General features: G+C 38.5%; 1 protein-coding gene across 5 annotated transcripts in view; it reads left to right on the top strand.

Moving 5' to 3' along the window:
* MID1 (midline 1) overlaps positions 1-27,556 on the top strand; it is a 231,788-nt gene that overhangs the window by 133,111 nt on the left and 71,121 nt on the right. For all 5 annotated transcript variants that reach the window (XM_056496616.1, XM_056496609.1, XM_056496623.1 and 2 more), the window contains exon 2: positions 6,396-7,111. In XM_056496616.1, coding sequence (XP_056352591.1) covers positions 6,452-7,111 — 660 coding nt within the window. In that variant the 5' untranslated portion in view covers positions 6,396-6,451. The remainder of the gene's footprint in view (positions 1-6,395; positions 7,112-27,556) is intronic.

Raw genomic sequence — 27,556 nt, 5'->3', positions numbered from 1 at the left:
TCATCTTATTGCATTTCATACTTATATTTTTGCATTGCATTTCTTTTCATACTAGCATAATGAAAGTTTAATACATTTAATTTTCTATCTGAAAAAGTTGCCAAGTATTTTCAACAAAAATACTTAATCTTCAGGTGTTCAATCTTTAATTTAGCCAGTGGTCTTAAGTCCATCCTGCAGATGAGTTTGATGGAGCAGGATTGAAATGGCCTTACTGTAGCAGCCATTCCTCAGTAGTCTTAAGCCAGTAAATTGTTAGAAAACATTGTGGGAGTCCAGAGTATTCCTCTGGCTTCCTTGGAAGGTTTAAGACCCCCCTGGCGGGGTCCCCAAAGACCCTGGAATGGGACCCAGGTATCTCGGGGGCTGGATTTAGCTCCTTGGAACAATTTACCAACATTAAAAGAAGAAATGTAAGCCGCAAAAGTAAATAGAGTGTAAATTAGACTGTTAGAATGTAGAATTAGCAGATTTCTAGAATGTTTGTGATAAGGGACACGTGGCCAACATGGAGAATTGGGGGTGTGGATATTCTTCCTCCTTCTTCTCCGTGTCATCCATGCTGGGTGACACGCTGGCACTTTTAGATTGGACAAGAACAGATCTGGACCATGTAACAAGATTGTATTGTATTGGGGGTAATTTGTAAATACCTAGTACGTAGTTTAGACTATAAAAGATAAGTCCTGCCTCTGCCAGGCAGATTCTGCCATGGACGTCTGGCGAGCAGACTGCTGTTCGCTGGACAAAGCATTCCTGAGATAAGCAACAATAAACAACCATGAAAACCTCTAAGAACAGCCTCCTGCAGTCTCTCATCGGCGGGCATTGGAAAGAGCTGGGTTCCAAACCACCTGCATGTCCTCCAGAGGTGATCTCAGGTCTAAGGAGACACCTCAGGATGTGACAAAACATGACTAGGAAAAATGGAATTCAAGCCTCTTTAGGCATATTTTGGCTATAATTCAACAAACCACTGCAAATTGTGATTTTACCAAAGAAGATTTTCAAGGAATTTTGGAACATGTCACAAGTTCAACACTTTTGCCCAGAGCTACTTGTTAGTAAGATGCTTGAAATTATGGAATAGCTTACAGCTGCTTCCTCCTACAACAAGCCTGAGTTCACTACAATTGAATTGAAACAGCTTTATTCATACCATGACCTCCACCTTTACAAAGGTAGAAGGTGAAATTTGGCAGGACATGATTTTCCACTCCTGATAGATTCTGTTCTCCCCTGTCCTGAAGGTTGTAGGACCAGCTGGAATAGAAGTAGAGCAGGAGATGCTGTGTGGCATGCTAAAACATTGCCTGCTAACTTTATTGTAGTAGCTGGGATTTATTCAGTGTTGGAGGAATTCTGTAGTGTTTTACTGACCAGAAGAGATGTCGATGTACTAGAATTCTTGACACATTCATTTATAAGTCTAGTTTTATACTTGTGGTGAGTTGACCCTGGCTGGATGCCAAGTGTCGACCAAATCTGCTCTGTTCCTCCCTTCCTCAGCTGAGCAATGGAGAATAAATGTAATGAAAGAATGATGGGTCAAGGTAAGGACACAGAAATCACTCACCAGTTACTGCCATAGGTAAAAACAGACTCGACTTGGGAAAATTAATTTAATTTTTTACCAATCAAATCAAAATCAGGTAATGAGAAATAAAATACTTTCTCCTCTACCCCTTCTTCCCAGGCTTAATTTCATTCCTTATTTTTCTGCCTTGTTCTCCCTAGCAGCAGTAGGAGATGGGGAATGGGGATTACAGTCAATGCAGCACACATTGTTTCTGCCACTCCTTCCTCCTCAGATGGAGGACTCTTCACACCCTTTACCTGCTCTGGTGTGGGGTCCATTCCGTAGGAGACAGCACTTCCTACAAGAACTTTTGCACCATGAATCTTTCCTGTGAGTGCAGTTCTTCACAAACTCTCCAGTGTGGGTCCCTTGCACGATGTGCAGTCCTTCAGGAACAGGCTGTTCCAACACAGGTCCCTCACAGGGTCACAAGTCCTGCCAGGAATCTGCCCCAGTGTTCTTCCCACAGGGTCACAGAGTCCCTTTGGCATTCACCTGTTCTGGTGTGCAGCCTTGCAAGGGCTGCAGGTGGATCTCTGCTCCACCATCAACCTCTGCAGGGGCACAGCCTGCCTCATCATGGTCTTCACCATGGGTTTGTGGAAAAATCCACATTGCCAGAGGTTTGTGCCCTGAAACAAGACAGAACTGCTCTGTAACTTAATTCATGAACAAAGGGAGAGGCCATAGGGAATTTCTCCATGGGATCTCTCAAATTGCAGGATGCAGCCTCCTTTTCATCCCACTTTTCCTGGCTACATCACCCTCTCCCTTTCCCCATTGGCTAAGGCACTTGAAAAGTACAGACTTCCCAATTCACCTGTTATATGTTCCCCTTTACATGCGCACACAAACACACACCCCCTTTGTATAACATATTATACAAAAGATACATTATACAACATATTATACAAAGCCCTATTAAATCTTTGTTCTTCCTGAAGTTTAGAAATTTAGCACAACCTTGGCTGAGCAGCTTTCCATGTCAGTTAGTAACATTTTCTCATGATTTCTCTTGTTACTTCCCTACCTATCCTACCCTGGGCCCTACCTACAAGCAGATTCACACCATCTGTTTGTAAAGACACATTCATCTTATTCCTTTCAGGTTGCAGGGAAGTCTGTACCTGGAGCATCTGCTCCCTCTCCTTATTCTCTGTCCTTGTTGTCTGCAGAGCTGCTTCTCTCACATACTCACTCTCTTCTTCTTTGGGTGCAATTACTTCTCTGCAGTAACTTTTTTTTTCCCTTCCTAAATCTGTTATCTGAGGAGTTATCCCACTGTTGTTGCTGGGCTATGTCTTGGCAAATGAAGGTATAATGTCACCTAAAAATATGTCATGTTTGCAAGCAGGTGATAATTCCACTAGTGTTAGTAGAATCTTGAAAAGAACTAGATTGATGTTGGGATTTTATTTAGTGCATGTTTATAATATACTGCATAATTAACCAAGATGTGCCTGGGGAGATATCACAAATTCGAAGCTACTTAAGTATATTTTTGCTGTTAATATGTAAATAACATTTGTTTAGACAATCTCTTTTATTCTGATATCTGCTCTTAAAAGTACCTCCTATGGGTAGAAAAATAATATTTGTAATTTCAATGACATTTTGGTAATATAATTTTCTGCCAGTAATTCCATATTTTTGCAAATAGGAAATTGTGTACTTGAAATTCCTTCATCCCTTTCTGTGTCTGGAGGCTATGTGCCTTTCAACTTTTGAACTAGGTTGAATATGAAATGCAACCATATGCATATATAAACAATGCATATTGTGTTTCTGCCTAATCTTCCAGTTTTCTGTAGCTATGGATTCTCAAGGAAGAATTAAAAACTCAACTCAATATGGAACCTTAAGGCAAGGGTCAGTGAATTTGAAAGATTTTATGGCTGGATCATCAGCATGCTGATCTGTACTTTAGGCACCTACTTAAAAGTGAAAGCAGAATTGCAGTGGATTAATCATCTGATTGTCCAGAAAATGCAGCCTGTCTTTGGTGAGGGACTCTCAAAGGATTCATTATTCAGTCGTAGATGTGGTGTGTTTTGACTTATTTGCAACTGCAAAAGAAAACAGGAAAATGTAATTTTTTTGGTTTCTATCAGTGTGCTCAGCTTTGTTTACCTTGGAAGATAGGTTTTTATTCCAAGACGTTTACAGTCTGAGATCAGATTTTGGCACCCTTGCTCATACTGAATAGCATTAGTTAGGGCTCAGCTGCTGCTCATTCAGGTCAGATAGATTAGAGTTAGTCATCAATTGAGATGCTGGTATTTGTGTAGAGCCTCGATGGTGATTCAAACATCTTTCTATGAGGCAGTGATGCAAATGTTTTACTGCTGCTTCTAGCTGTTTATCTATACCTCTCTTTTATATGTGTACCATAAAAAACCCTTTGCTTGAAAAAAGAGCTTTAAGAAAGAAACAGAATGAATGAACCTGTTTGGCACATGGAGGAGCAGAAGGAATTTTGTACAGAAAGATTAACATAGAAGAAAGTGCTGTATTCTGAACATGGTCCTAAGAAACAAACCTTAAAGGCTGGCAGGTTTTCACAGGGCTGCCAATAGATGAGCAATGATTAGTTTGTCTTTTTAAACGTTGTCTCCTGCCAAACCCAAATCCCCTTCTCCCTTTTCCAATGCAGCATAAGGATGATGAGGTAGACAGTTGTGGTGTGGAAGAGATTCAAACAACGTGAATGAGATTTTGATCTTCTGGGACTTCTGTGAGACAGAGAGTGAAGAGGAGGGAAGACAAACTGGTCTTCATTTACAGAAAAGGCTTTAATCTCTTCTGTGCTGTATGACTATGGCTGAGAGGGGAGTTGTCTTCCTGCTTATATTAAATTTCCAGACATTTAATTTTGACCAGATGCTCCGTGCAATTATGGCAGCTGATGGATAGCTATAAATGAATTAGTCTTTGGCAAACTGAACTTTATTTCAAAAAAGATCAGCATCATGGAAGATACAGGAAAGCAAATTTTGTGATGGGGTCAGTGCATTTTTTAAATGCTCAGATTTCTTGGCAGAATAAAAGAATGTATTAGTGCAAAGAGGGAAAGTATCCTCATTTCCAGGCATACCTCTGGAACAGACGCCTTGCTGCTCTTCCCACACAGCAAGGAGGACTAAATACCAATGGTGAAGTCTGAACCTTGCCTCTGTTTGCTGAACTTTCCTTTTTGCTGTGGTTTGTGCTGGGGTTATAGGTAGCATTCCTGTCACTGCCACCACGCTCCCTGCACTAATTGTCATGAAGTACAGAAGATTCAAGCACGCTTGGTTCCCAAGGCTGCTAATGAGCCCTAAGCTTTTCTCACCCTTAATGAATCAAGGTTTGTTTGTGGGGGATTCTTGTCCTTCTGTCTTTTTCCCTGGCCAGGGGAGGAGTCAAGAGTTCACACAACTGAACAATGACTTTACAGTGTAAAGACGATGCAGCTGTGCCATCTGAAGCCGTCCTCAGTTATGAGCAGCAAAGCTTAAATGGATTGCACTGTGAAGAGGTATAGCTCTGAGAGTGTGAAGCATAGCCTTTGCTTCTGCTTCACTGACCTGTCTGCTTGCAGCAGTGACGGGCCCTTGACGGGAGCTTAGGCAGGGAGAGTCGCGTAGGGCGACTCTTTCAAAACCATTCTCTGTAACACTGAGCGCAGGAAAAGGAGCAAAATGAAGTTTCAGTTGATGTCTGATGGGGGTGTACTGCTGCCTTCCCCAGAAAATCCCATGCCCTCCATTCAAAAATCATTGATTCTAGTCCAAATCCACTTTGGGGTTTTAATAAGGTCACTAAAACAAGCCATAGTTCGTATGTTTTAGCAGTAGAGAGTGCTCATACAAAAGTGGATACTTACACAAACTCCTCCTAGGCAAATGACACATTTCACTGCCTCACTAAATTTTACTGTCTTACTGTCTAGAGGCTTTTCTTGTATTAGAGGTTGGGATCATCACTAATTTGGGCTAAATTACTGTTTGGCATCTACCTAATTCACCTTCATTTAGGCTTTTCAGTTACAACACTCTGTGCTCTCATGGCTATATTAATCTTACTACAAACACACGTCATATACTTTTGGCATATGAATACAGGTATATATGCACAAAAATATAGGTGCACATAAATACAGCTGCATGTGTTCTTGAAATACATAGGAATATATTAGTATATTATATATATATATAATACGTATATGTAGGATATCATGTGCCCAAAACATTATTCTTTGTGTTTATATACATATATATTTGCACAAATAAACACAGACACATACTCTAAATGCTGTGCTATTGCTATAGTAGAAAGTGGAAATTTCAATATGATAAAATAACTCTTAATGCTAATAGAGATTTTAAGTTTATCAGTTATAATACTCTGGAGTAATCCTTGTGCAATGCCATACAAACTTGGAGGATTTTTTTTAAAGTTTTACTAATAGATGAGTAAAGCCAAAAGCAGCATCTGCAAAAGAAATCTAATTTTACTGTACCAGGCTGTTTGAAGTTCATAATTTTGGGTTTTAATAATACACCGAAACATCTGCTGTTTTCCTTGATTGTGTGAAAGAGAAAGAGGAAAAAAAAGAAGAGCATTTGGATTTTTTCATTCTTAAGTGAACAGAGAAGGGGGAAATAAAACAGTTTAAATACCTTGATGTGGTTATGTGCAGTTCAGAACTTTTGACTGCTCTCCCGCCCTGCATGGTGGGTTGACAGACCAGGGAGCAGTGGCGAAAGTTGACAACCCCCCATGGCTGACCCCTCATGTTTTCTCTTGCCTAATCGAATTTTACATGTGTTTCCAGATAGCTGATCAGCTTCCCTGGATTTCGCTGACACCACAGGAAAGCTTTGCCTGAAGATGGAAACACTGGAGTCAGAACTGACCTGCCCTATCTGTCTGGAGCTGTTTGAAGACCCGCTGCTGCTGCCTTGCGCTCACAGCCTCTGCTTCAACTGCGCGCACCGCATCCTGGTCTCCCACTGCGCCACCAACGAGCCGGTGGAGTCTATCACCGCCTTCCAGTGCCCGACCTGCCGCTATGTCATCACCCTCAGCCAGCGCGGTCTAGACGGGCTCAAGCGCAACGTCACCCTGCAGAACATCATCGACAGGTTTCAGAAAGCCTCGGTCAGCGGGCCCAACTCCCCCAGCGAGACCCGCCGCGAGCGGGCGTTCGATAACAGCAGCATGTCGTCCTGCGAGAAGGTGCTGTGCCAGTTCTGCGACCAGGACCCTGCCCAGGAGGCGGTGAAAACCTGCGTTACCTGCGAGGTGTCCTACTGCGAGGAGTGCCTGAAAGCCACCCACCCCAACAAGAAGCCGTTCACCGGCCACCGGCTCATCGAGCCCATCCCGGACTCTCACATCAGGGGATTAATGTGCTTGGAGCACGAGGACGAGAAAGTTAACATGTACTGCGTGACTGATGACCAGTTAATCTGTGCCTTGTGTAAACTGGTCGGGCGACACCGTGACCATCAGGTGGCAGCTTTAAGTGACCGCTACGACAAGCTAAAGGTCAGTGTTACCTATCAGATTTTTTAACCTAGCGGTGTGTGATTGGGAAGGAAAATTCCCTTTGGTTGCATGGTAAAGTCCTCATTCCAGCAGTGGTTGGGAAAGGCAGATGTGCGATCTCTAATCATATGAGATATGCTGATCTGTGTGTGTGTGTTTGCTCATGGTGTAAAAGGTGTCAGATTTTACTTAAAAAAAAAAATTCCTCACTTGTGTTGGGTTTCTCTAAAGCTATAATAAGGAATATGCAGCATAAAGTACTGTTTATGTGAATTTTCTCACCTACCTGCAGCTGGCAAGATTTAGTACTGACTACACATACACAGGCGCTGATTGCAGTGTTATGCATTCTTCGTATACACTTTGCTGTTGACTATTTTTCATTAGGTTGCCTTCATTGTGAGAAGCCCTTCACATCAGCACTAACGGGAGATGCATTTATCTGTGCTGGCTTCAGGCATGCCAGCTGCCCATCCAGCCAGGGAAGCCGAATGCCGGCTCCGCTCTTCCCGCGCTGCCTCCCGCCAGGCTCGCAGGCAGTGCAGTCCTAGAAACAAAGCCAAAATTGCTGCTGATCTTGCAGCATTCCCACGTTTCAGCAAGCCTCTGGCACATCTGCCAGGTAGCTCGGAGGCTCCCACAGCCTGGCCCTGTGCAGGACACCCTGGGTGAGCTGACAGTGGGCAGCCAAGGTCTCAGGCTGCTCTGGAGCTGTCCAGGCTGCCAGCAGAGGCAGAGCTCCTGCTGAACATTGAGGCCAAGGCAGGTGACCTCACACCACCTGGGTGTACATTTCTCTCGTGCTGGTTCCTCTGCTGCTGCAGAGGCAAGGCAGGAATTAGGCACCCTGCACTTTCCTCCACCCGCTCCCTCCGGACGGTCTGCATGCCTGTGTGCAGCTCTGGGGGAGTTTTGAATCATGGACTGCAATCCAGAAATCACAAGTATGGAGAGCAAGGTTTATCTGCCAGCCTTCCCACACAGAATTTTGAATGTGGCAAAGAAACTGATTTATAGATTTAACTTAAATACTTTCAGATTAAAGTGTGTGGCTGCACTTGTGTCTATGATAACTTTAGGTGCTCCCTGGTGAAATTTGCACCCACATTCTGTGCAGGTTTTGTGTCTGTGCTATGCAAACATGCACATCATATCCTATGATTACATTAACATAAGACACTTCTTTACCTGGATCAGATAACTTCCTTTCATCTCTTAAAGACTTTTTTTATTTACCAAAGAGTTGTTATTTTTGTGCCTTTTTTTCTTCCGAACTAATTTGTTATTTTAATAGTCTTGTTGTTGATAACATTAGCATGGGCCATAAAGGTGAATAGCTGCCTGGATTTACTGTGCCTTTTATTAATCCAGTGGGTTTACATCCTTAACAGGTGCTACTATTTTGTGGCATAACAACATATTGATTACCAACTTTATACCAGTAGGAATATACTACCTAACATGAAAGACATTCAACATTAAATACTAGAGAAGCATATTTTTGATGTTGTAAAAAAAAAAGTAGCAAATATTTCATGGCGTTGATGTACATAGATAATGCAAGTCTTAAAAGAAGACTTTAAAAGGCCTGTCTTCTCCCTTGTGATCAATTGACTCAATACTGTCGATAGGAAGAAAATGAGTGTGCTTTTTGCATGATCTGTGTCTTTTCTTTTTTTTTGTGGAAAGATGAGTAAGCAAGCTCTGAAGGTGTATCTCAAAAAGACAAATAGCATTCATATTGGATGTCACACCATTTAGCTAATCTGAAAGTAAGGCAGCTGAAGTTCTAAGCCTACTAAAGTTCTTTAAGGCACCAGCCACCCTGAAGACTAAAGTACTAATTTAATGGTTAGTGTGGACTTGAGCCAAATAACTCCTGTCTCAGAATAACTCCTAGCATTATTTATATTATTTGTGTGATTTTTTTTTGAGATGCGTAATTTCTTTGTACCTAAACTATATGAAAGACCTTTATACTCATAATTATTAGTCTATGTGAAGTTCTGTTCCTATCATCTTATTAATGAAGCAGCCTATTTCATGTTCTAGTGCCAGTACTGACATCAGTCATGTCAATTATGCCAGATATATGACACATTTATGCTCTGGTCCAGGAACATTAGCCCAGGTGGTTTCCATGCAGATCCAGCATCCATTCTCTGTTCACAAGAAGGTAATCTGAAAGTAATGTCTCCCCTTTCCTCACTACCTCTCCCATCACAGCAATTAAGTCTGGTGTACAAATCAATCTTAGAAAATGAGATTTTTCAGTTCTATAGATTGGCATTTATCCCTCGGAAGTACAGGAATGATACCAATTCCACCAGCATTTGGTAGCTGATGGTCAAAAATTTCAAGTCCATTTTCACATTCAGGCCTCTTCCTCCTTCTTCCTTAAAGGAGATATGAACTCCTGATTCACTCGTGTTTCCATAACATAATATTAAGCATGAGATTGCAGATGGTCTTTATTAACTTACAGGTAATATGCACACACCACTGGCAAATTAAATGCTGACATAGATTAGAAAATCCCCACAAGAGGAAATGGGTTGTTGCTTTTTATATTGCTATTGTGGTTTCTTTAGTATAAATGTGGTTTGATATATAGGCTTTAAAAAAATTCTGAAAGAACGAGATAGCCAATAGTATAGTGGATCAGTTAAAAAAATATAGTTAATGTTATCTTTCAAAAAGAAAAGCTAAACCACTTAAGGTGACTCTTTCTTTTGATTTTTCTTTTTAAATCGACACACTATTGATACAACAGCAACTGGTGCTATTCTGGGTGTTAAACTATGCTAATTACTTACATTTTCTTGCAGTGGTGTTGCTTGTGGTTTAAACAATATCTCACCCCTCATCAAGCATAAGACAAAAGATGCTGTTACGATCTAGCTCCTTTTGTGGCAAAAATGAAACTCCTTAATTGTTAGCAGAGGCATTTACACTGAAGTGTGTTTAACAGTGAGTGTAGCAACAATTGTGGACATCTCAAAATGAGAAAGTGCTTTCTTTTGGCAACTATACCTCCATCCCCGAGAGTGCTTCTATTTCTCAACTTTTACTGGGGCAGAAAGGATTGAGGGCATTTGTGTTTCTTTGGGAACAATCCTTTCTTACTTAGCTGGCCAACCACGGTACCACCTTCATGCTCACTGTTGGTTTAATGTTTATAGATGCACTTTGGATTTTGTTTTTCTTTCTAAAGTTGATAATAGACAGATGCATATTAGTAATGATAAAAGCAATAAACCATGACCAAAACAGAGAACAGGAAATATACTGGTAATTCACTAGATTTATGATGTGGTGATCAAAACTGTGATAAAAATAATTTTAAGCAGCAAAAACAATCAAGGTTTTAAATACAGAAAGAATAAATGCCTATGCTTACTACACTATATTACTTAAAATATTTATGACTAATTACTTTTTGTCTTGTTGCAATAAAAAGAAAATGACAATTGAAACATATTTTTTTCAGAAAAAAATTATAAAAATACGATTGTTCAATAGATATATTTAAACCTGTGAACATGAGGAAAAATCCAGTAAGATAAGATTTATTTTGAACAACAGCGAATATTTGAGGAGGAACAAACTTTTAAGGTGTGGATGGAAATATATCACTCATTTAATATTAGCAAAGAGCCATGAAGACGCTTTGTCAAAAGAGAAAGATGGTAAAACGTATTTTGAAATGGTGTAAAGTCATCATAACACCATTGAAACTAATTTTTTTGCTTGTCTTCATATTTACTTAGAATTGAGCCTCTAACATGTATCTTCTTGCCAAAAAATAGTTTTGGCACAATTCTTGTAATGCTTGGTCAAGAAAGATCTTTTGCTGAATCAAACTGTTGTAGCTTAGCTTTGGTTCACCATGTTTTTGTTTGAAATTTATAAATGCTGAGTTGTTTTGGGCATGTTTATGAAGCTGGGCAGCTCTCTGAGTAGCACCCAGCAATTCCAGAAACAAAAGGATCTTCTTGTTGGTCTGGTTTCCAGTTAGTTTTAGTGGCAGAATCCATACACGTCTATTTTTCCTCCTCTGTTGATTCAGGATGCAAGGATTACTTTTTCTATTGTGTGTCAATTCAACTGCTCACGAATATTACAGGAATAGGAATTGTTTCCACATAGCAAGGAATTAATTCATCTTTTCTAAACCTTTGACCATATAAAGGTAGGAGACTCTGTGAAGTCCACAGCTATTACAAATAGAAGCCAAAAATTAATCTGCTTCCCTGCTCTATACAAATAATTGATTAAAATTTTTCATATTTAAATAACTTTGCAATGATTCTGGAAAAATACATGTTGAAGATTTCCAACTATTTTTATATGGCATTTTTAAAAAATGTCAGTTTGATAATTAATTGATATATTGTGATAGTATAACAATCCAGAATTTAAATGGTGGGCTTGATAATCCAGGAACATTGTTTTCTGGACTTTCATATAAATGTAGTATGCACATATATGTTAATATATATATATATATATGTATACATCCTATGCCTGTATTTGCAGTGCTTGTGTCAGTATATAAAACCAATACTAATATTGCATACTAGAATATGTTGCTATTTATGACTATGTAGAGTTGTCTAGCATAGAAATATGGCTAATTTTCAGCAATGTCTAACTTAAGGAATATCTAGAATCTTGAATTTGAAGGAACACACATATGCCTGTGTTTTAAGTAAAAATGTACAGCTTCATATATATGTGTAGGTCAGTAAAAGTATAATCATAGTCAAAAGTTTAATCATATATATATAAACTATACATCAATAGATTTACTTGTTTTTTTTACAATTCTCCCCCACCTTAGATAGGAACTAAACTTTGTTCATGAAAATGTGTCTCAGAGAGCTGGTTTCAACCTTGGCTTCCTAAAGAATCTAACCTTAGACCCCCAGGGCTTGAGACATTGGGATATTTATTTTGTCTTTCTGTCTAATTGAGTAGGTAAAGTGCTAGTTACAAATACAATAATTGGCTACAGAGCTACAATAATTTATGCAAAGAATGTAGAGAATATATAAAAGCAAAAAGGCAAAAATCAATTCAGCATCAATACACAAGACATAGTATGTCAGTGATTTGTTATTAACATTTAGATAAGTGGCACCTTCCTTTACATTGTTCTTAGCAGATTGAGAGTAGTGCCGGTTCTGCAAGTTTAACATGTTGTTAGAACATCATATCCAACCTGGCAAAGGGTAGAGCTCATGGACTTTCATTATTATTATATTAGATGCAGCTTGATATTATTATCATATTATTAGATTAGATACTGCTTGATAGATATTTCAGTGTATAATTTTTTTATAAAATTAAAATGACGAATGGTCATTGTGATTATTACGGAATTTCATTTGTTATGACTTAATTATTTAACCCAGAAATAGATGCAAAAATATAACTAACTTGCTGTGCTTCAGTATTTGCAAAGATCCAAATGTACAAAGTTGTAGCATGGAAGAGGGTTATGTATGAATAAGCTCTTTTGCTAGAATGGTTTTACATCTATACTTATTTTACTACATTGAAATATAATTATTAAGGCAGACTTTAGAAAATTCTCTCTTTAGTTCAGTGTTATCTGCATTGTCTGTTTCCTCCATTTGGTATTTCTTTTCAGAGTTTAGAAGGATAATAGAAAGTTAATTAATACAGCATGCCAAAATTACTCTTTTATGGGGGGAGAGTGTGTCTATGTGTTTATTTTTAAGTTCTTCATGTATATGACTGTGGATAATGAACTGTGATTTTACAATAGTTCTAACTACTACGAGATTAGGGAGTTTTATCTGCTGGTGTTTCCTTAAATAATATAAGCCATAGTTTTTTAAAGCTTAATTTCACAAATTTAATAGTTGGCACGTCTTTCACATACTACTTATTTCCTTCAATTTTAGTGGAAATGATGGTGTTGAAGGTCTAATCTATTCAGGAAGAACAAAAGAATTAAACAAAATTGTGAATAGTGCAGCATTATTATCTTTGTTCTCATGACCCTGGTTTCCAGGGAAGACAGACTAAAAGTTAAATCAAATATACTGTGCTACTTTTCCATGGTTCTGAACCAGACTGTTCAGATAACTGACTTTAAGTCAGTGTTGAAGCTCTAAACTCGTGTACTGTGACAACCTCTTGCCTTACCCTTCATTGCTTGTGTGTTTTTAGATAATACAATGCTTGAATCTTGTTGGTGGAATATAATCCACGACAGATGCATCCTTGGAATGAGGATTTGTGTAGCAACAATAAAGGATAAAGTGGTAAATGTGGATGTTGAGCAAGCAGATGAGTATAAAGACAAACCAACAAACTTTTTTAGAACACTGGGCACAGGTTTAGGAACTGTAGTCTGCCTATCAAAATAAAAAAGAGAGTGCTGGTAACAGGAAAATTAACAAACAAGTAGTCTTCAAAAGCAGAGTGTTTATGGGTTCTAGCATAACAGTGCATTTGTAATAACTGGTAAATAGAATAAGTCAGTAAATTGTTTTAGTGCTTTACCAGGGAATGATAAAGATAGTTGGGGGTGTAAGGTTGAACCACTCAATATGGACAGTAGGCTAAAGCACAGTCTTCAGTGGCATTGGGAGGTGTGTGAAGGGTATAAATTGTATGTCTATACCTAAGTATGTATATTCTGAATTAATTTTAAAGCATAACATCTTTTGAATGAAAATATTTTAAAAAATAATATGGCATCAAATACATTTGAAGAAAAAATATGAGGGTTGTTAATAACAGATTTTAAACAGGAAAAAGCCCCACCCCAAAATCTAGATGTAAGTATCTCCCAGAGAAGCACTACGGAACACACATTATTCGGATTTTTTTCAAGATTTAATTTATTACAGTAAATTGATCCATAAAGGGAAACCCAAATTATTTTAACTCTAACCAGAATGACACGACACACAATTGCAGAAGCATGAGATGGAGCATTTTAGTTCTCTACCTTATGTTGAAAAATTTTCTTTACCTTTTTTTTTTTTTTTTTTTTTTTTTTTTTTTAGCAACAATCCCAGTACCCAGTATACTCCCTCCAGTTTTGGGCTTTACAACTGTACATCTATTATGTAGATGTACATTTACTTCAGTAAAATGTGCATTTCCTATCAAAACAACAATACTTGTATTAGTGTCATTAGCACTGGGAACCTTTCATAGGATTTAGAAATGGTGCCTGATTTGGGAAGGCTGAATAGTCCATGGCAAGGGAAACTCCTGCAGAAGCTCATGGACTGGAAAGCCATGTTGGGTTGCTAAAGCACACTTTGGACTCAAAGCCTGATTTGGGTGATGAGATTGTGTTTCCTTTCTCTCCCATCTGTATTTACCCCTCCCCAAACCATCATCCAGACCCCTGTCTGGACACCCTGTGGGCATCCCTTGACTATCCAAGCAAGAAGTGTTTTCTTTTGCTGGGGGGACATTTTTGCCCTTGACAGCAAACACCCACATCAAGAACTTGAGGCAAGGGGATTCCTGCCCTTCACAGCTTTGACATCTCATTTATAGTGTTGCCCTCACAAATCTATTTCCAGTTGTCTCAAGTCAGTGAAAATTGAAGCAGGAAGAAAGAAAAAGTTAGTGTGACTATACTAAGTTATTCTTACACCTTCTGATAAAGTATATTTAAGTAATCCTTACCCTTTTACAGATCAAATGCTTAGTTGAAAGTACATTGTTTTCACCAGTAGAATGCTTAGAATATTTTGGTTAGCTAATCAACATGTAATATATCACTGACTTTCTTGATGATGGGCCTTGATGGTGCCAGCAGGATTGATTTTTTTTTTTTTTTTTTTTTTTTTCTTTTTTAATTTTTACAGGCTGGAATGGAAGTATTAATTTTTTACATATTTCTCATTTGTGTGGCATGTTGGTCCTATGCAACATTTCAGTGTACAAGGGTGGAAGGGGTGCATCTACAGGGTTATTTCAGTGCCTCAGACAAATGTGCTTTTAAGACTGGGCCTTTGGGTTTTGTACCTTACAGATCCCCTCCATTAAAGATGACTAATCTGTTTCCAGCTGTTCCCAGTTGCCAAGATGTGATTCTTTGTAGTAGCTAGAAATGAACTTCAAAATTTAGAAAATTCAATGCCCCCTACTAGCACCTGTGTTTGCAATGTGACTTCTCCATAAGAGATTCTGACCTGAGATTCTGACCACCCAAAATCAGAGAGGGTCAGAAAAAGCAAAAGGAATGAGTCCATAGACAGGTATATGGTTATGTAGAAAAGTTTTCCCTTGTTCATCTCAATTATGACTATCAAACTTCCAGAATTTTTGGGCTATTACATGAACAAAATTCTGTCAGTTTGACTGAAACCAAGAAGATGTAGTGGTTTGGGTTTTTTGCATGCTCAAAATTTTGGATTTCTTGAGAATTTAAAATTTTCTGTTTAAATGTAGCCTTGGTCCTTTTTTTTTTTTTTTTAAACTTTGCAATTTTAGCTTCCTTACAGTATGCTGGCCATATTAACATAAAGTAACAGTATAATCCTATATTTATATTTTACATCATGAGAGAGATCAAATTGGAGTGCATGTGGCTAACTTTTTCCTTTGTTATTTATCTGTTCAATTAGTTAGTGATTACTGATATCAATTAGTGTTATTCAGAATGGTCTTCTAAACTACCTCAGACCTCCTGCCCACTGCCTTTTAGTGGCCCAGAGAAGAGTGGCTGCAGAAATCAAATGCTGAAAATTTGAAAGTCAAGGATAATTTGATGGAATAATATACTATATAAAGTTTCAGATTTACGTGAAAGTTGAGGGGGTTTTCAAGAAAAAAAAGAAAAAGAAAATCTCTGGGTATTTGTGACTTTTTGACAGTTCCCCTATACTATCATCTCTGCCAACCACATCTGTCAAGAATAGAAATTAATTTACTTATTTTTACTATGGTAATCCCCAAAGGCTCAATTAAAACAAAAATTCCCATAGTATAAGGTCTTATACAAGTACTTGAGATGTAATCCCAACATCAAGGAATATTCATTCAGCTATTCTCAGAACAAAATACAACAGCAAGCATGACAGGTACATAGACATTTTATAAGGTCACAGTAATATTCAAGTGAGCTGTTTGCATCATATAATGGCCAAGATGAAAAGAATGTTTGAAATTAATATTGGCTAGTTTCACTAGTCAGTGCAAGCACTACTACATGATTTCATATAATTATTTTGGTTTGAAATACAATAGCCTCACCTCCCCTTGTCCTTATGTTGAAAAGTCTGGATTCTTGTGCTCTTCATCTAAGAGAAGAGGTACCACTGCACTTTCTGGCTCTGTATGTCCTGCCTTATGTGCCAGTCTAATAAATTACCTCTGATGTTGAAACTGATGTTAGTTACTGCTATAGCAGCTCTTTCTCTCTATCGACTGAAATCTACACACCCTAAATTTGAAAAAAAAAAAAAAAAAAAAAAAATTCCAAAATATGAGATTATCTCTTGTATTCTATGAGATAAATATTATTCTTGATCTCATAAGATTTCAGCTTTAATTTCTTTATGAAATTATGGTTTTGATATCAAATTCTTCTTTGAAGGGTTATTTCAAGGAAAATAAAATAATTGTACAACAAGGAGAGATCTTTAATGTAAAGTATGTGTCAGCTCATTACAATAAACAGCAAAATGTATATAGCCTTTTTGATGTCATTACTTCCAGGGCCATACTGCATTAATCATTTCTCCCACCATTGTTTACCATAGGCTCACCAGTTGTGGGTGATAAATCATTGCTAATGCCAGGACAGATGAAGATGGGAACATCAATCTGCTCTTAGGCTGAGTGAGAGTCTGGGGGGTAAAGCTCTTGCATCCCAGGACTTATATCAGGATGGGATTGTTAACATGCCTCTTGTTTAGGGCTATGCCTAAAACACTAAGCACCACAGTACTTTTTTTTTTTTTTTTTAAACATTGTTTACTGTAATTCTACCAGTAATTCATGCACATTTTGAAGCACTTCCTTTGTAGGTATTAAACTTCTGTTACTGCCTCAGAAGATAAACAAAATTTTTGTTTGACAAAAATTAACTGGAACATCTCTGGCAGATAGTACTGAAAGATTTCTTAACACACTCAGAGAATCAGAGTAGGGCAAGACAATGGCTGATTTGAAGCAGATGAAGAAAAAACAAGTGTTTCCTCGGTCAAAATAATCCAGCTTTTCTCTTTTCCTTTGAAATATTCACAGACATACAACAAAACCTAAGACTTGTCAAACTCTCCTGTTTACCCTGTGCAGGTCATGGTGATTGAGATCTCATGCTGTCTATGAATAATAAATAAATAAATAAATAATAAAGCTTGTAATGTGTTTGAATGTCAGAGAAATTTTCTGCATGTAGATCTGGTTGGTAGTTAAAATTAGCAAAATTAAAATAGAAAACACATTATGTCTCATTAGCTACCAGAGAAATAAAAACATCCTGTGAGGAAGTAAAAGAGAAGAAGCTATGTTGCTGTGTTGGCTACACAGGTTAATATTCCCTTGGTAAACACCCAGTGCTTTGCTCTCAGACCAGCTGGAACTTCCATAGGTTCCCACACTTCAGTAGCCTTCCCCTCAAAACTCATCCCTGAATTTCTGGAGACTATTCTGAAATGTGAGACTAGAAACCCAAGTTCTGCTATTTGTTAGGGTATTGTCAAACTTTGAAAGAGATTAAAGATGAGCAACTGTTCACAACATGTGTGTCTTGTGGTAGAAGCAGTAGCAGACTCATTAAGCTATAGCTAATGACAGCATGTGCAAAATTTATTTCAAGTTAAGACAGCAACATCTGGAGATTATAACTCATTCAAACTGAATTTGAGCAGTATCTATCCTAATAATAATTCACTAAAGAGAAGAGATAATTCTGATCAGTATATGAATGAAGATTCATCTGAATAAGTATTTAAAATATTTTATTTCTTGTCCATAGACTTGGATCACATGCATGCCCAATATAACAACTATAAATTCTGTACTATATATTCTGTAAGCTATAAAAGGGAAAAATATATGCACAGACAAGTAAGAGATGGATAGAAGTGAATGTTGGTAGTGAAAGCTCCTGTGTTTTTCCAGTGTGATCATTCCTGCTTCCCAGTGTAGATGGCTGCTGGGGCAGTGGGTCAGCCCAGGGTGGCCCTGCCAGTGCTGGGGCTCCCCCATTGCTCAGGGGGCTCTGCAGCTTGGCAGGGTGGCTGCAGCTGCTTTGTGATCAAGTGTTTGCTGTTGGAAGGCTGGCACTAGGGGCTAACACCCATCCCACTTCCAAATAAAACCCATTTCGGCTACATAGAAAAATCTGTCATGTGAGAGAGCTCCTGCATTGGAGCTCCCTTTTCCAGCCCAAGGGTCAATAAGGTGCCCACTTACCAAAAGGACCCATGAGATGCCTGAGGTCATGTAAACTTTGGGTGAATTTATATGATTATTCAGTCTTTTCTTGCCCTAAGTTCTTTCCCTGGCCTTCGATTACAACCTTCAACTTCAAAAATAAGCTGAAGCTTGTGGGGGAAAGGGCATTATATTAGCCATACAAAAATGTTTTCACCCCCTTTTGAGCATTTCTTATGATCACTCTTGAGGAAATACTGACCTTTCCAGACAAATCCACCAAACAGAGCAGCACCATTAAGCCTTTTTGTGGTTTTTTTTGCACTTTTTTTTGCCTTTGCTGAATTAGCTTTCATTTCAGACTTGGTAAACACATTTCTGAAATTTTGATACACTGAAATTCTTATGCAGGCAGGATGCAATTCATTACTGCAGTTCTTTTGGGGTAAGAATATTATCTGAGGAACCTTTTTTACCCCAGTTATTTACTTGATTACTTCCAGCTTTGTTCATATTTATACTGGTTGAAAATCTTCATCTGAACATGCAGTGAATTACTCTGAGTCAAACTACCTCTTTAGGTTAACAAATTTCTGGTAGTGTCTTTTGTTAGAAGAGGTTAGGTAAAGAGAATGATAAGCTACCAAAACATTTTTCTAAAAAAATGAAAAACATTTAAATGAAGTCTGAATTTTTAGTGATTTTAAATGGGTTTTTGCTCTGCCTAAATCATTTAGCATACTCTCACTTGAAAGCAATGTAATTTTTCTGTCAAATAAGTCACTACTATACTTTAGGAAAAGTAAAAAAAAAAAAACAACCCAGCAAATGAAACAAATTTGGAGTTCTACTATTAAATCTCATAATACTTCATTTCAACAGTGAAGGCTTCAGATTTTAATGTGCACAATGTCAAAACAATTTTGAATAAATTAGGATATTATTTTAGTCTAATTTTTGCATCTATTGTGTGCAGAGTTGAGTGTTTGCAGTTTAAGGGTGCAAGTAAATTGTTGTGCTACAGGTAAATTATTGTCACAAGTTGCAAATTCAGACGTGGGAGAGCTTATTTTGTAATGACTGATTATAGTTTGGAAGGAAAATGTCACTGCAAGGAAGAAAACAGCAGGAGGTAAAGAGGGGAATGCTTGTTTGTTCATGCAGTTTGTTTGGGGTTTTTTCTGACCTGCTGTAAGCGTGGTGGGAGCCCTGGCTCACCCTGGGGTTTGACTGGAGTGCTCACTGAATGGCTCCTGCTGCAGAGCACACTGAATCTGCTGTCATGTGTTCCCCTGCAGGAACTCATTTCCTTCCTGAGGAGGTCTGCAAGGTCAGGCAAATAAATATCTGATCTTGGAAGCTGGGTGTCTCGAGCTGCTCTCTCTGAGTCATTATTTCTACAGAAAAAATCACAGGGAAAGTCTGTCAGAAACCCCAGAGAAGCTAAATGCTTCCATAATGGGAAGCTGTTTTAAACTGGGTGTGGCAGGAACAAGGGAAGTGTTTTGAAGTTTTGGTGTTTCATTACATACATAATTTCAGTGTTCTTCTTTAAGGATCAGAAGTCGTGTAATTCTTTTCTAGTGGTCTGAAGCAGTATCACTTTGGTAGTGAGAGTGAAAGGTGTCCTGTTCAGTCTTAAAAATTTGGCTGTATTACTATTTTTTCTTTATATTATGCTTAGAATATTAATCAGATTCTTGCCTCAGGCAGACCACCAAAATCCCACATTGCTTCAAGAAATGTTATTGGATTTTAAAATTATTATTTATTTATTGTTTGTTTGTATATTACTTATCATTGACAATTTAGGATTTTTGTTATACTCTTAGCACTGAAGGTATATTATGGGATAACTGACCTAATTTAACAAGCCTGCTGCCACCAAAAATTGTTCTTTCTGATTATGTTTCTCTCTGTGTCTTTTCTGCATGCTGGTATCTGGAGCAGCATCAGTAGCTGTGCACCCTTTGGTGAACTGATTCCCTGCATTTTCTGCTGGCCACAGTGCAGCAGTGCAGGCACACCTGAGGTGGGAGCACTGACTCTGGTCCATTTTCTCCCTCCCCAGGCACCCAGCAGCCTCCATGGGCTGCACAAGGGTACTCTAGGAAGACTGCTGCCCTAGATATTGATAGTAGCTGCCCAAATTAAGTGCCTGAAATACAATTTCCCAGCAGTTATAACAATTTAATGTCTGGTTTCTGTGCATCCATAATTTTCCCCTTCCTGTAGAAGTTCATCCCTACCTCCTCCTGTGCCCTGCCTGTTCATTCCCACCCTAGTTCTGCCAGCTCCCAAGAGCAATAAAAAAACACAACTCTGCATAATAAGTAAATAGTTTCCTGGATGTCTGGCAAGTTGAAATTATGCAATGATGGGTCCAATTTAGTCTGGCTCTGGCACAAAGTAAAGACAAGGATTTGACAGATTAGAACAGGAAGGAAAGTGATTGAATGAACTTTAAACATTATCCTAAGGAAGGAGAAGCAGTTCCACCTACAGCCCTTAACAGAGTGTAACAAAAGGGGGTACAGCAGACTCTCTAGCAGGGGTTGTTCCCTTTATCAACACAGACTGGTTAAGACATACAAATGTGACAGAATTTTAAGAAAGCTGAAAAGATAAACTTTATTTTTTCCTTGTGTTTTTAAGCGGCATTAAAATTACCAGTATTGATAAACAAATAAACTGGAGATACAGAAGTGGTACTACAACTATATCTGTAGAAAGACTTCTTTCAGTACAAAAATTCCCTGCAGAAATTATGTCCCTCATATGATGTTGGCATTCTGGAAAAAGCTTCTAGTGTGAATCTGTGGCTTTTATTTAGGATAGTGGTAGGAGAATAAATTTGATTTTAGGAGGTTTTACCTAGATGTGTATTTTGCCCTATGATTAGGCTTCATGTCACCCCTAACTTACTATAAATTCCCCAGAGAGTTAAAAAAAATGTTAAACAAATATTTCACAAAGCTGGCTTAAGTTTGAGCTTGGAAGTAGATGTAGAAGTCATTTGGTTTCAATTTCCTTGAGAACCCATACTAGATTTCTGGTAGGGATATAATACTTTTCTACAGAAAATATTCATCAATGAAAAATATGGGCAAGACTGAGGATTTTTTATTTATGCATTTATTTTGATTTATACACATGACTGGAAATAGCCCTGTAATATTCTTTGAAATATAGCAGAAAGGATCTGTCTGGTAAATCCCTTTTAACCACAAACCAGCAGGAGTTCAACAGCTGAGCTACAACAGGTGTAGATATCACTGATTTTTAAAAACTTTTGTCAGAGCTTTCCCACTTTCTCACAGACTTCAGGATCAAATGGGCTTGGGAGTCATGCTCACTAACACAGGGCTATTCTAAACTAAATAAAGAGCAAATTCCAAAACACACCAGAGCTAATTTGCCATTGTTTTCACAATAAACCATAATGAATCCTCATCAAATGAATGCAGCTGCTATGGTGCTGTATCCAAAATAATGTAATTAAATTGCTGCTTGGGGAATTTTAGAGTATAAATTTGGCAAAGACTCATTACTGGCAATTCGACAGTGAAGCATTTATAATCTTATCCAAAGAGGTGATCCTGTGTTCTGTCATCCTAAGAACAGAGAGAGGAGAAACAGAACCAGGATGACAAATGGCCAGACCAAAATCTGAAACAAAAAACCACAAGAACTTAAGGCTAATCCAGGCCTTGCTGGAAAGCCTGTTGGGATGGCAAGGGGAGGACAGGATGAGAAAACTTGAATATGTTGAATCAGAAAAATTCCTTGCCCCTCTCTGCAGTGACAAGGTCAAGCAGGAAGGGGAGCCCACCACGGGGAGCCTGCAGGAGCCACAGCTTTGCCTCCATCAGGGTCAGGAGAGTCACAGCCCTGATCAGGCAAGGGGAGCTCTGGGGTCTCAGCCCAGAGCTGACTCCTCCTCCCTGCTGCTCCCTTACAAAAACATTGAAACTTTGCCCCCTCCTCTGTCAGGGCCTGGTGGATGCCTCCTCCCTCCATCCAGGGAAAGCAGTGATGCTGGCCTCTTGTGTGATGGATGGCCCAGGGCTGTTGGACTGGCACAAGGAGATTCAACATACAGCCCAAAGAACTGTAAAAACTCCCGTGATGAGCACACCACTCTCTTTGCTAAAGCTGTTCAAGATCAAACCAGCTGCCATTAAAGTGCTGAGAGCTTTAACATCACAATTATTTTTGTGATTACAAAGCTAAAACTAAAACCGGGGTCACCCAGTCTCATAAGAAAGCAGGTTGTGTTTCTAATTTGTTTTAAAAGTGAATGCAAATTAAATTCTAATTTCAGGAGAGAGAAATTTGTATTATGGCCAAATCTGAGCCTTTAGAAGTTTATGTTTAATAAACCTTAGTATGCACATTATAATTAAGCATACATAAAATATTGCAGCTTAGAGCATAGCTTAGTTTAACAACAATGTTTGTGTTTCTTTATATGCTGAGCAAATCTCCTGGGGTTGTGTTCCCTGTATGAATATTCATTATGATGGTTCGTAATTGGATATCCATCAATATCATCAATATTTAACATTACATGTCCCTAAAGGATTTACCTAACACTTCAGCTCAGGGACAGAGTCAACAGATTCCAGTCCTTCACATTATTTTATTTTATTTATTTTTTTTTTCTTTTTTTTTTTTTTTTTTTTTTTTTTTTCTTTTTTCTTTCTTTTATTTTTTTTTGGGGGGTGGGGGATTTTTTTTTTCCTTTTTTATTCCCTAGTGCATAGCAGTTACTGGCAAATTTGCAGAAGCAACAGCTGCCAGCAGAAGTGATTGAAAAAGGGTCTTGAGGGAAGGGACAAACAGGGACATTTCAGAGTTTTGATGAAAACAAAAATAAATAATTTGCTAAAGATAGAAAGAAAATGTTGAGATTAAAGATCAACACATTCAATAGTAAAGTTCCCAGAACAACTTAACAACTTTGATGTGGAAAGAACATTAAAAATACTAAGAGGACAGAGTTTAAATTTAGGTGGGAATTCCTATTACATGTGTATACATGTATATGCAGACTTGAAGAAAAAATGAGCCTGCTATATCTTTCTGTTGCTCATTATTGACCAATAAACATCCTTTTGAAGGAAGATAGAAAATAGTTATTAGCCACAGGCTGGTGTCTCCTGAGTTTGAGCTGCCACAAAGGGAAGTTAAGGAGAAACAGGCAGGGTGGGATTTGTAGATTCATCAAGGATTTAATGAATTTAATTTGCTTATGTATCTTTGTAAAGCCAAAGCTATATGAGATCTAGAACAACAAATATTCATGTCTTCTTAGGGGTTTGTCTGAGGACAGTGCTGGCAGTCTTAGTGAGAGGCTGAAATATTTTGTTGCCAAGTTGTTTCAGCTCACATAAGCTTTACAGTTATCCTGGATTTCATATGCAATATCTTCATCATTGCTGGAGACATTTAAGTGCCTCTATCCTGTGCCGTACCCCCAAAAATGTTGTAGCAGTTGCTTAACAACTTCAATTTGTGATTTTTTTTTTCACATTGCTTGTTGATGACTTCAGCTTTGGCCTCTTTGGTCAGATTATTTGGCTGCTCTAAAGCTCTGTAAAGTCACTGAGAAAACGCTGGCAAAATCTTGAACTTAATGGAAGGATCAGACTGGCCTTATCCTGCAATTTATTTAATAGAGTTGGGTAACATTTTTAGTGACTGCAAATTCATCACAAATGGAGTTTTTATCCTAAAGCTGTTTCCACTTTTTAATAGAATGGCAGAATTTGTTTGAGGTAAGGAAAAAGTAGCCTGGGGATAAACTCTAATCTAGAGTTTATCTAAACCCCTCTTTTACCCACTAACTCAGGGATTATGGTATTTTGTTTTAATCTCATTATGAGTGTCTTGGAAACTACACCTCCCTCTACAAAAGGACAGAAACTTGGAGGAAATTTGGAGCCAGCTCTTCTCTTTCCTGGCCCCGTCTCTTGGGCACAGCCAGGCAGAGGTGCTGGGCTCAGGGGCTCCAGGCTGCTGGCTCTGCCTTGGCCCCAAAGCCCAGCAGCACAGAGCCCTGGCACTCTGCTGTGACACAGCTCCAGCAGGACAGCAGGCTGCAGCTTCCCTCTCTGCCCTCCTTGGCTGTGCACAGAGCCTGCATGTTCATTCCCAGAGAAATGGGAACCCAGGGCAAGTTTGTTCTTTTCCCAGCCCAGAGCAGGGACCAAAGAAGCAGTCACAGTATTCCAATTTCCCTGCTGGCCCAGAAAATCAATTAGAGTCACAGCCTTAGGTAGTGCAGAATCAGGTAATATTCAGTGTGACAGTAAGTATGACTGGCCCATGTGGAGCTTAGACACCTGCAGAAGCTGCTTGCTCTGTCCTGCCTTATTTAGCTCTTTATTGTCCTTTACATTCTCCAGATTAATCTCATTTTCTGTGCAGATTTATTTAAAACAGAGATGCAATGAGTTAAGAGAATACTTTTTTTTTTTTTCCTTCTTGGCACAGAAGTTCTACAGACTGGTCTTAGATGAAGTTCAACTAATTTATATAGTAACAATAGTGAGCTGATATTTCCTCTGATACTGAGATTTGGCAGAGAGGACCAGAAGGAAGTGTTTCAATCCAATATATAAGACAACAGTAAAAGGGAAAAAAGAGATTTCCTCTTTATTATGTGAGGAGAATAATATATTACAAATAATTTCCACCCATTAAAATGCTCTTTTGTTCTTGCAGCCTGGTTTGGGATTTGAGGTCAGTCTAGTTCTGTTCACTGTAATATCTTTGCAACATTCCATCTTTGTTTCCTCATATCCATAGCTTGCTTTTGCTTGTGTTCCATCTGATCCCAGCTGTTGCCATTCAAAGATCATTAACCAGGACACTTATTACTAAAAAGCAATGGTCAAAGTTTGGCTTGTTCCAGCCCAGCTGCTGTGGCTGGATTTTTGTGGTCCTCAAATCCAGTCATTTCTGGAGAACTCTGTCTTTAATCAACTGACCAACTGTAATTTAGTCACAACACTGGTGGGCCAACTTCCTTAAAGAGGGCTATTTAAATCATTTTTGTGTAATTTTGCAAATCCCAAGGTTAAATTTCAGGTTTAGAAGCTTGCCACAGAGTTTGCAGAAAATAACTTTTTGCCATTCTATTGGTTTTTTTAATGTTTGCTTGAGTTATGACTCTGATCACTGGATTCTACATTTTGGCACTACAAATAAACAGTAACTGGAGAAAGAAGAGGGAAATGCTTCATTCTTTATTTTTTGCTCACCACCAGCAGCACAGCAACCTTACACAAGTTCATGTAAGGCAGCACTTCTTTACAGAAGCTCATGGCTGCTTTTGCCTGATTTGTACTACAGGCATTGGGAAACTCTATCAGCAGCTCATCCCTGTGAGCCTTATTTCAGCCTGAGAGCTCTGAAGGGCTTCTGTGGTTTGTGAGCCACACACTGAAGATCTGAATTGCTCCAGGGCTTCTCCCCTGGGAGTGTGCCATGCAGCCTGGTGTGTGTCTGAGTCGGACACCGCAGGGCAGCATGCAGTTAAACTGCAGAAGGGACCAGGAGAGATGCTGCCAGCTCCTGTGGAACACAGCACCACATCCCTCAACATGGTAGAGGACAGGGAGGTTTTTGGATGCCAAGGTTTTCAGAACAATCAGGAAATGGCATTAAGTACTGTGATGCCTCAGGAGAGGGCTGATTCCCAACCACTGACTTTTGACAGCTTTAGAACATGCCAAATTCCAACAGAGTGCTTCTCTCCTCTGTGCTTTCACACTCATTGTAGCTAAAATCAAGAAATCTAGAGGTCTGAACACCAGACTATAGAGTAAAGTCCTGGGAATTAAAATTATCCCAACAATAAGCAGTATGAAAAAAGTTGTGTTTCTGATTAATTCAAATTTTTGGTTGATTTATCTTAATTTAAACTAACTGCTATCATAATAAACCTCTCTTTCTGAGAAGCAATAGAGTGTAATTTCTATATGGACTCCTGTCTAAAATGTTATTTCCTGGGTTTTTTTCCTTAAGTAGTAATTTACATTGGCAAAATTTCAATCACAGAATAAAATTAGAATGGACAATTTAAAATTTTGTATGCAATAGTTACTGTGCATGAGCCAGGGGTCCATTCCCAATGAAGGATCTTCTGTTTAAGTTAACACTTCTCATTAGATACTGATACTCTAATTGATAATGGGTGGCATTTACCATTTCTGCAAAACAACACCTCACTAGTGTAAGTGGAATTTCTTACTGATGAGTAAGCTACAGTACTAGTTTTTACTCAGCTTTTCATCTGGATTTGGCTTGTATACTAATAATGCATTTTTTCTGTGTCAACTCTGCATCAGATCATAAATAAGAATGTTTTCATTAGCCTTGTCCATTCTGCTCAAGTGGATTTCATGGGTGAGAAGGGCTCAAGGAATCTACTGTGGTTCCCTGATTCTGGCCAACTGAACTTCATCAGTATCCATGATTATGATGTCTTTTTCACATTCTAAGCCCTGACAAGTTTCTAATAAAAAGCTCCCATATACCCAGATTTTCTGAGTTGAGTCCTCTCCTAAACTGTGCAAATTTTTAAGGCCAGAATTTCCAGGTGGTAACTAATGGTTCACATGTTTTAATGTAGACACAAACTATATTGTGTCCCTTGTAACTCAGTGACCAGATATAAGAAGTCATTCCAGAAATTCAAATTCTACTGAAATAGTGTTGCATTAATTGGAAAAATCTGAGTGTTGTATGAATTTGGCTGCTCTTCATCTGGTGAAAGCTTTTGGTGAAAACATTTTTGTGATTTCCAACAATCACTACCCAGGCAAGTGCATGCTGCTCTCCACCTGTGCATGGGAATTCTGGTGCTCTCAGGACATCCCAGTCTTCCTGAGTGTGAACTATATTATATATTCAGTTTCAACTGAAATAAGCCTTCAGAAATTCCCTGGCAAAAGTCACACAGTGCCCTTGGCCTTTGCAGCCCCAGAAATTCTATATACCTTCAATATTTCAGATTTATTGACTATACAGCCGGTGTTCAGAGCTTTTACT

This window comes from Oenanthe melanoleuca, chromosome 1 (assembly GCF_029582105.1).
Source record: "Oenanthe melanoleuca isolate GR-GAL-2019-014 chromosome 1, OMel1.0, whole genome shotgun sequence".
Classification (NCBI taxonomy): Eukaryota; Metazoa; Chordata; class Aves; order Passeriformes; family Muscicapidae; genus Oenanthe; species Oenanthe melanoleuca.
Note: the sequence above shows the minus strand (reverse complement) of the source record. Positions and strands in the feature narration are given on the sequence as shown.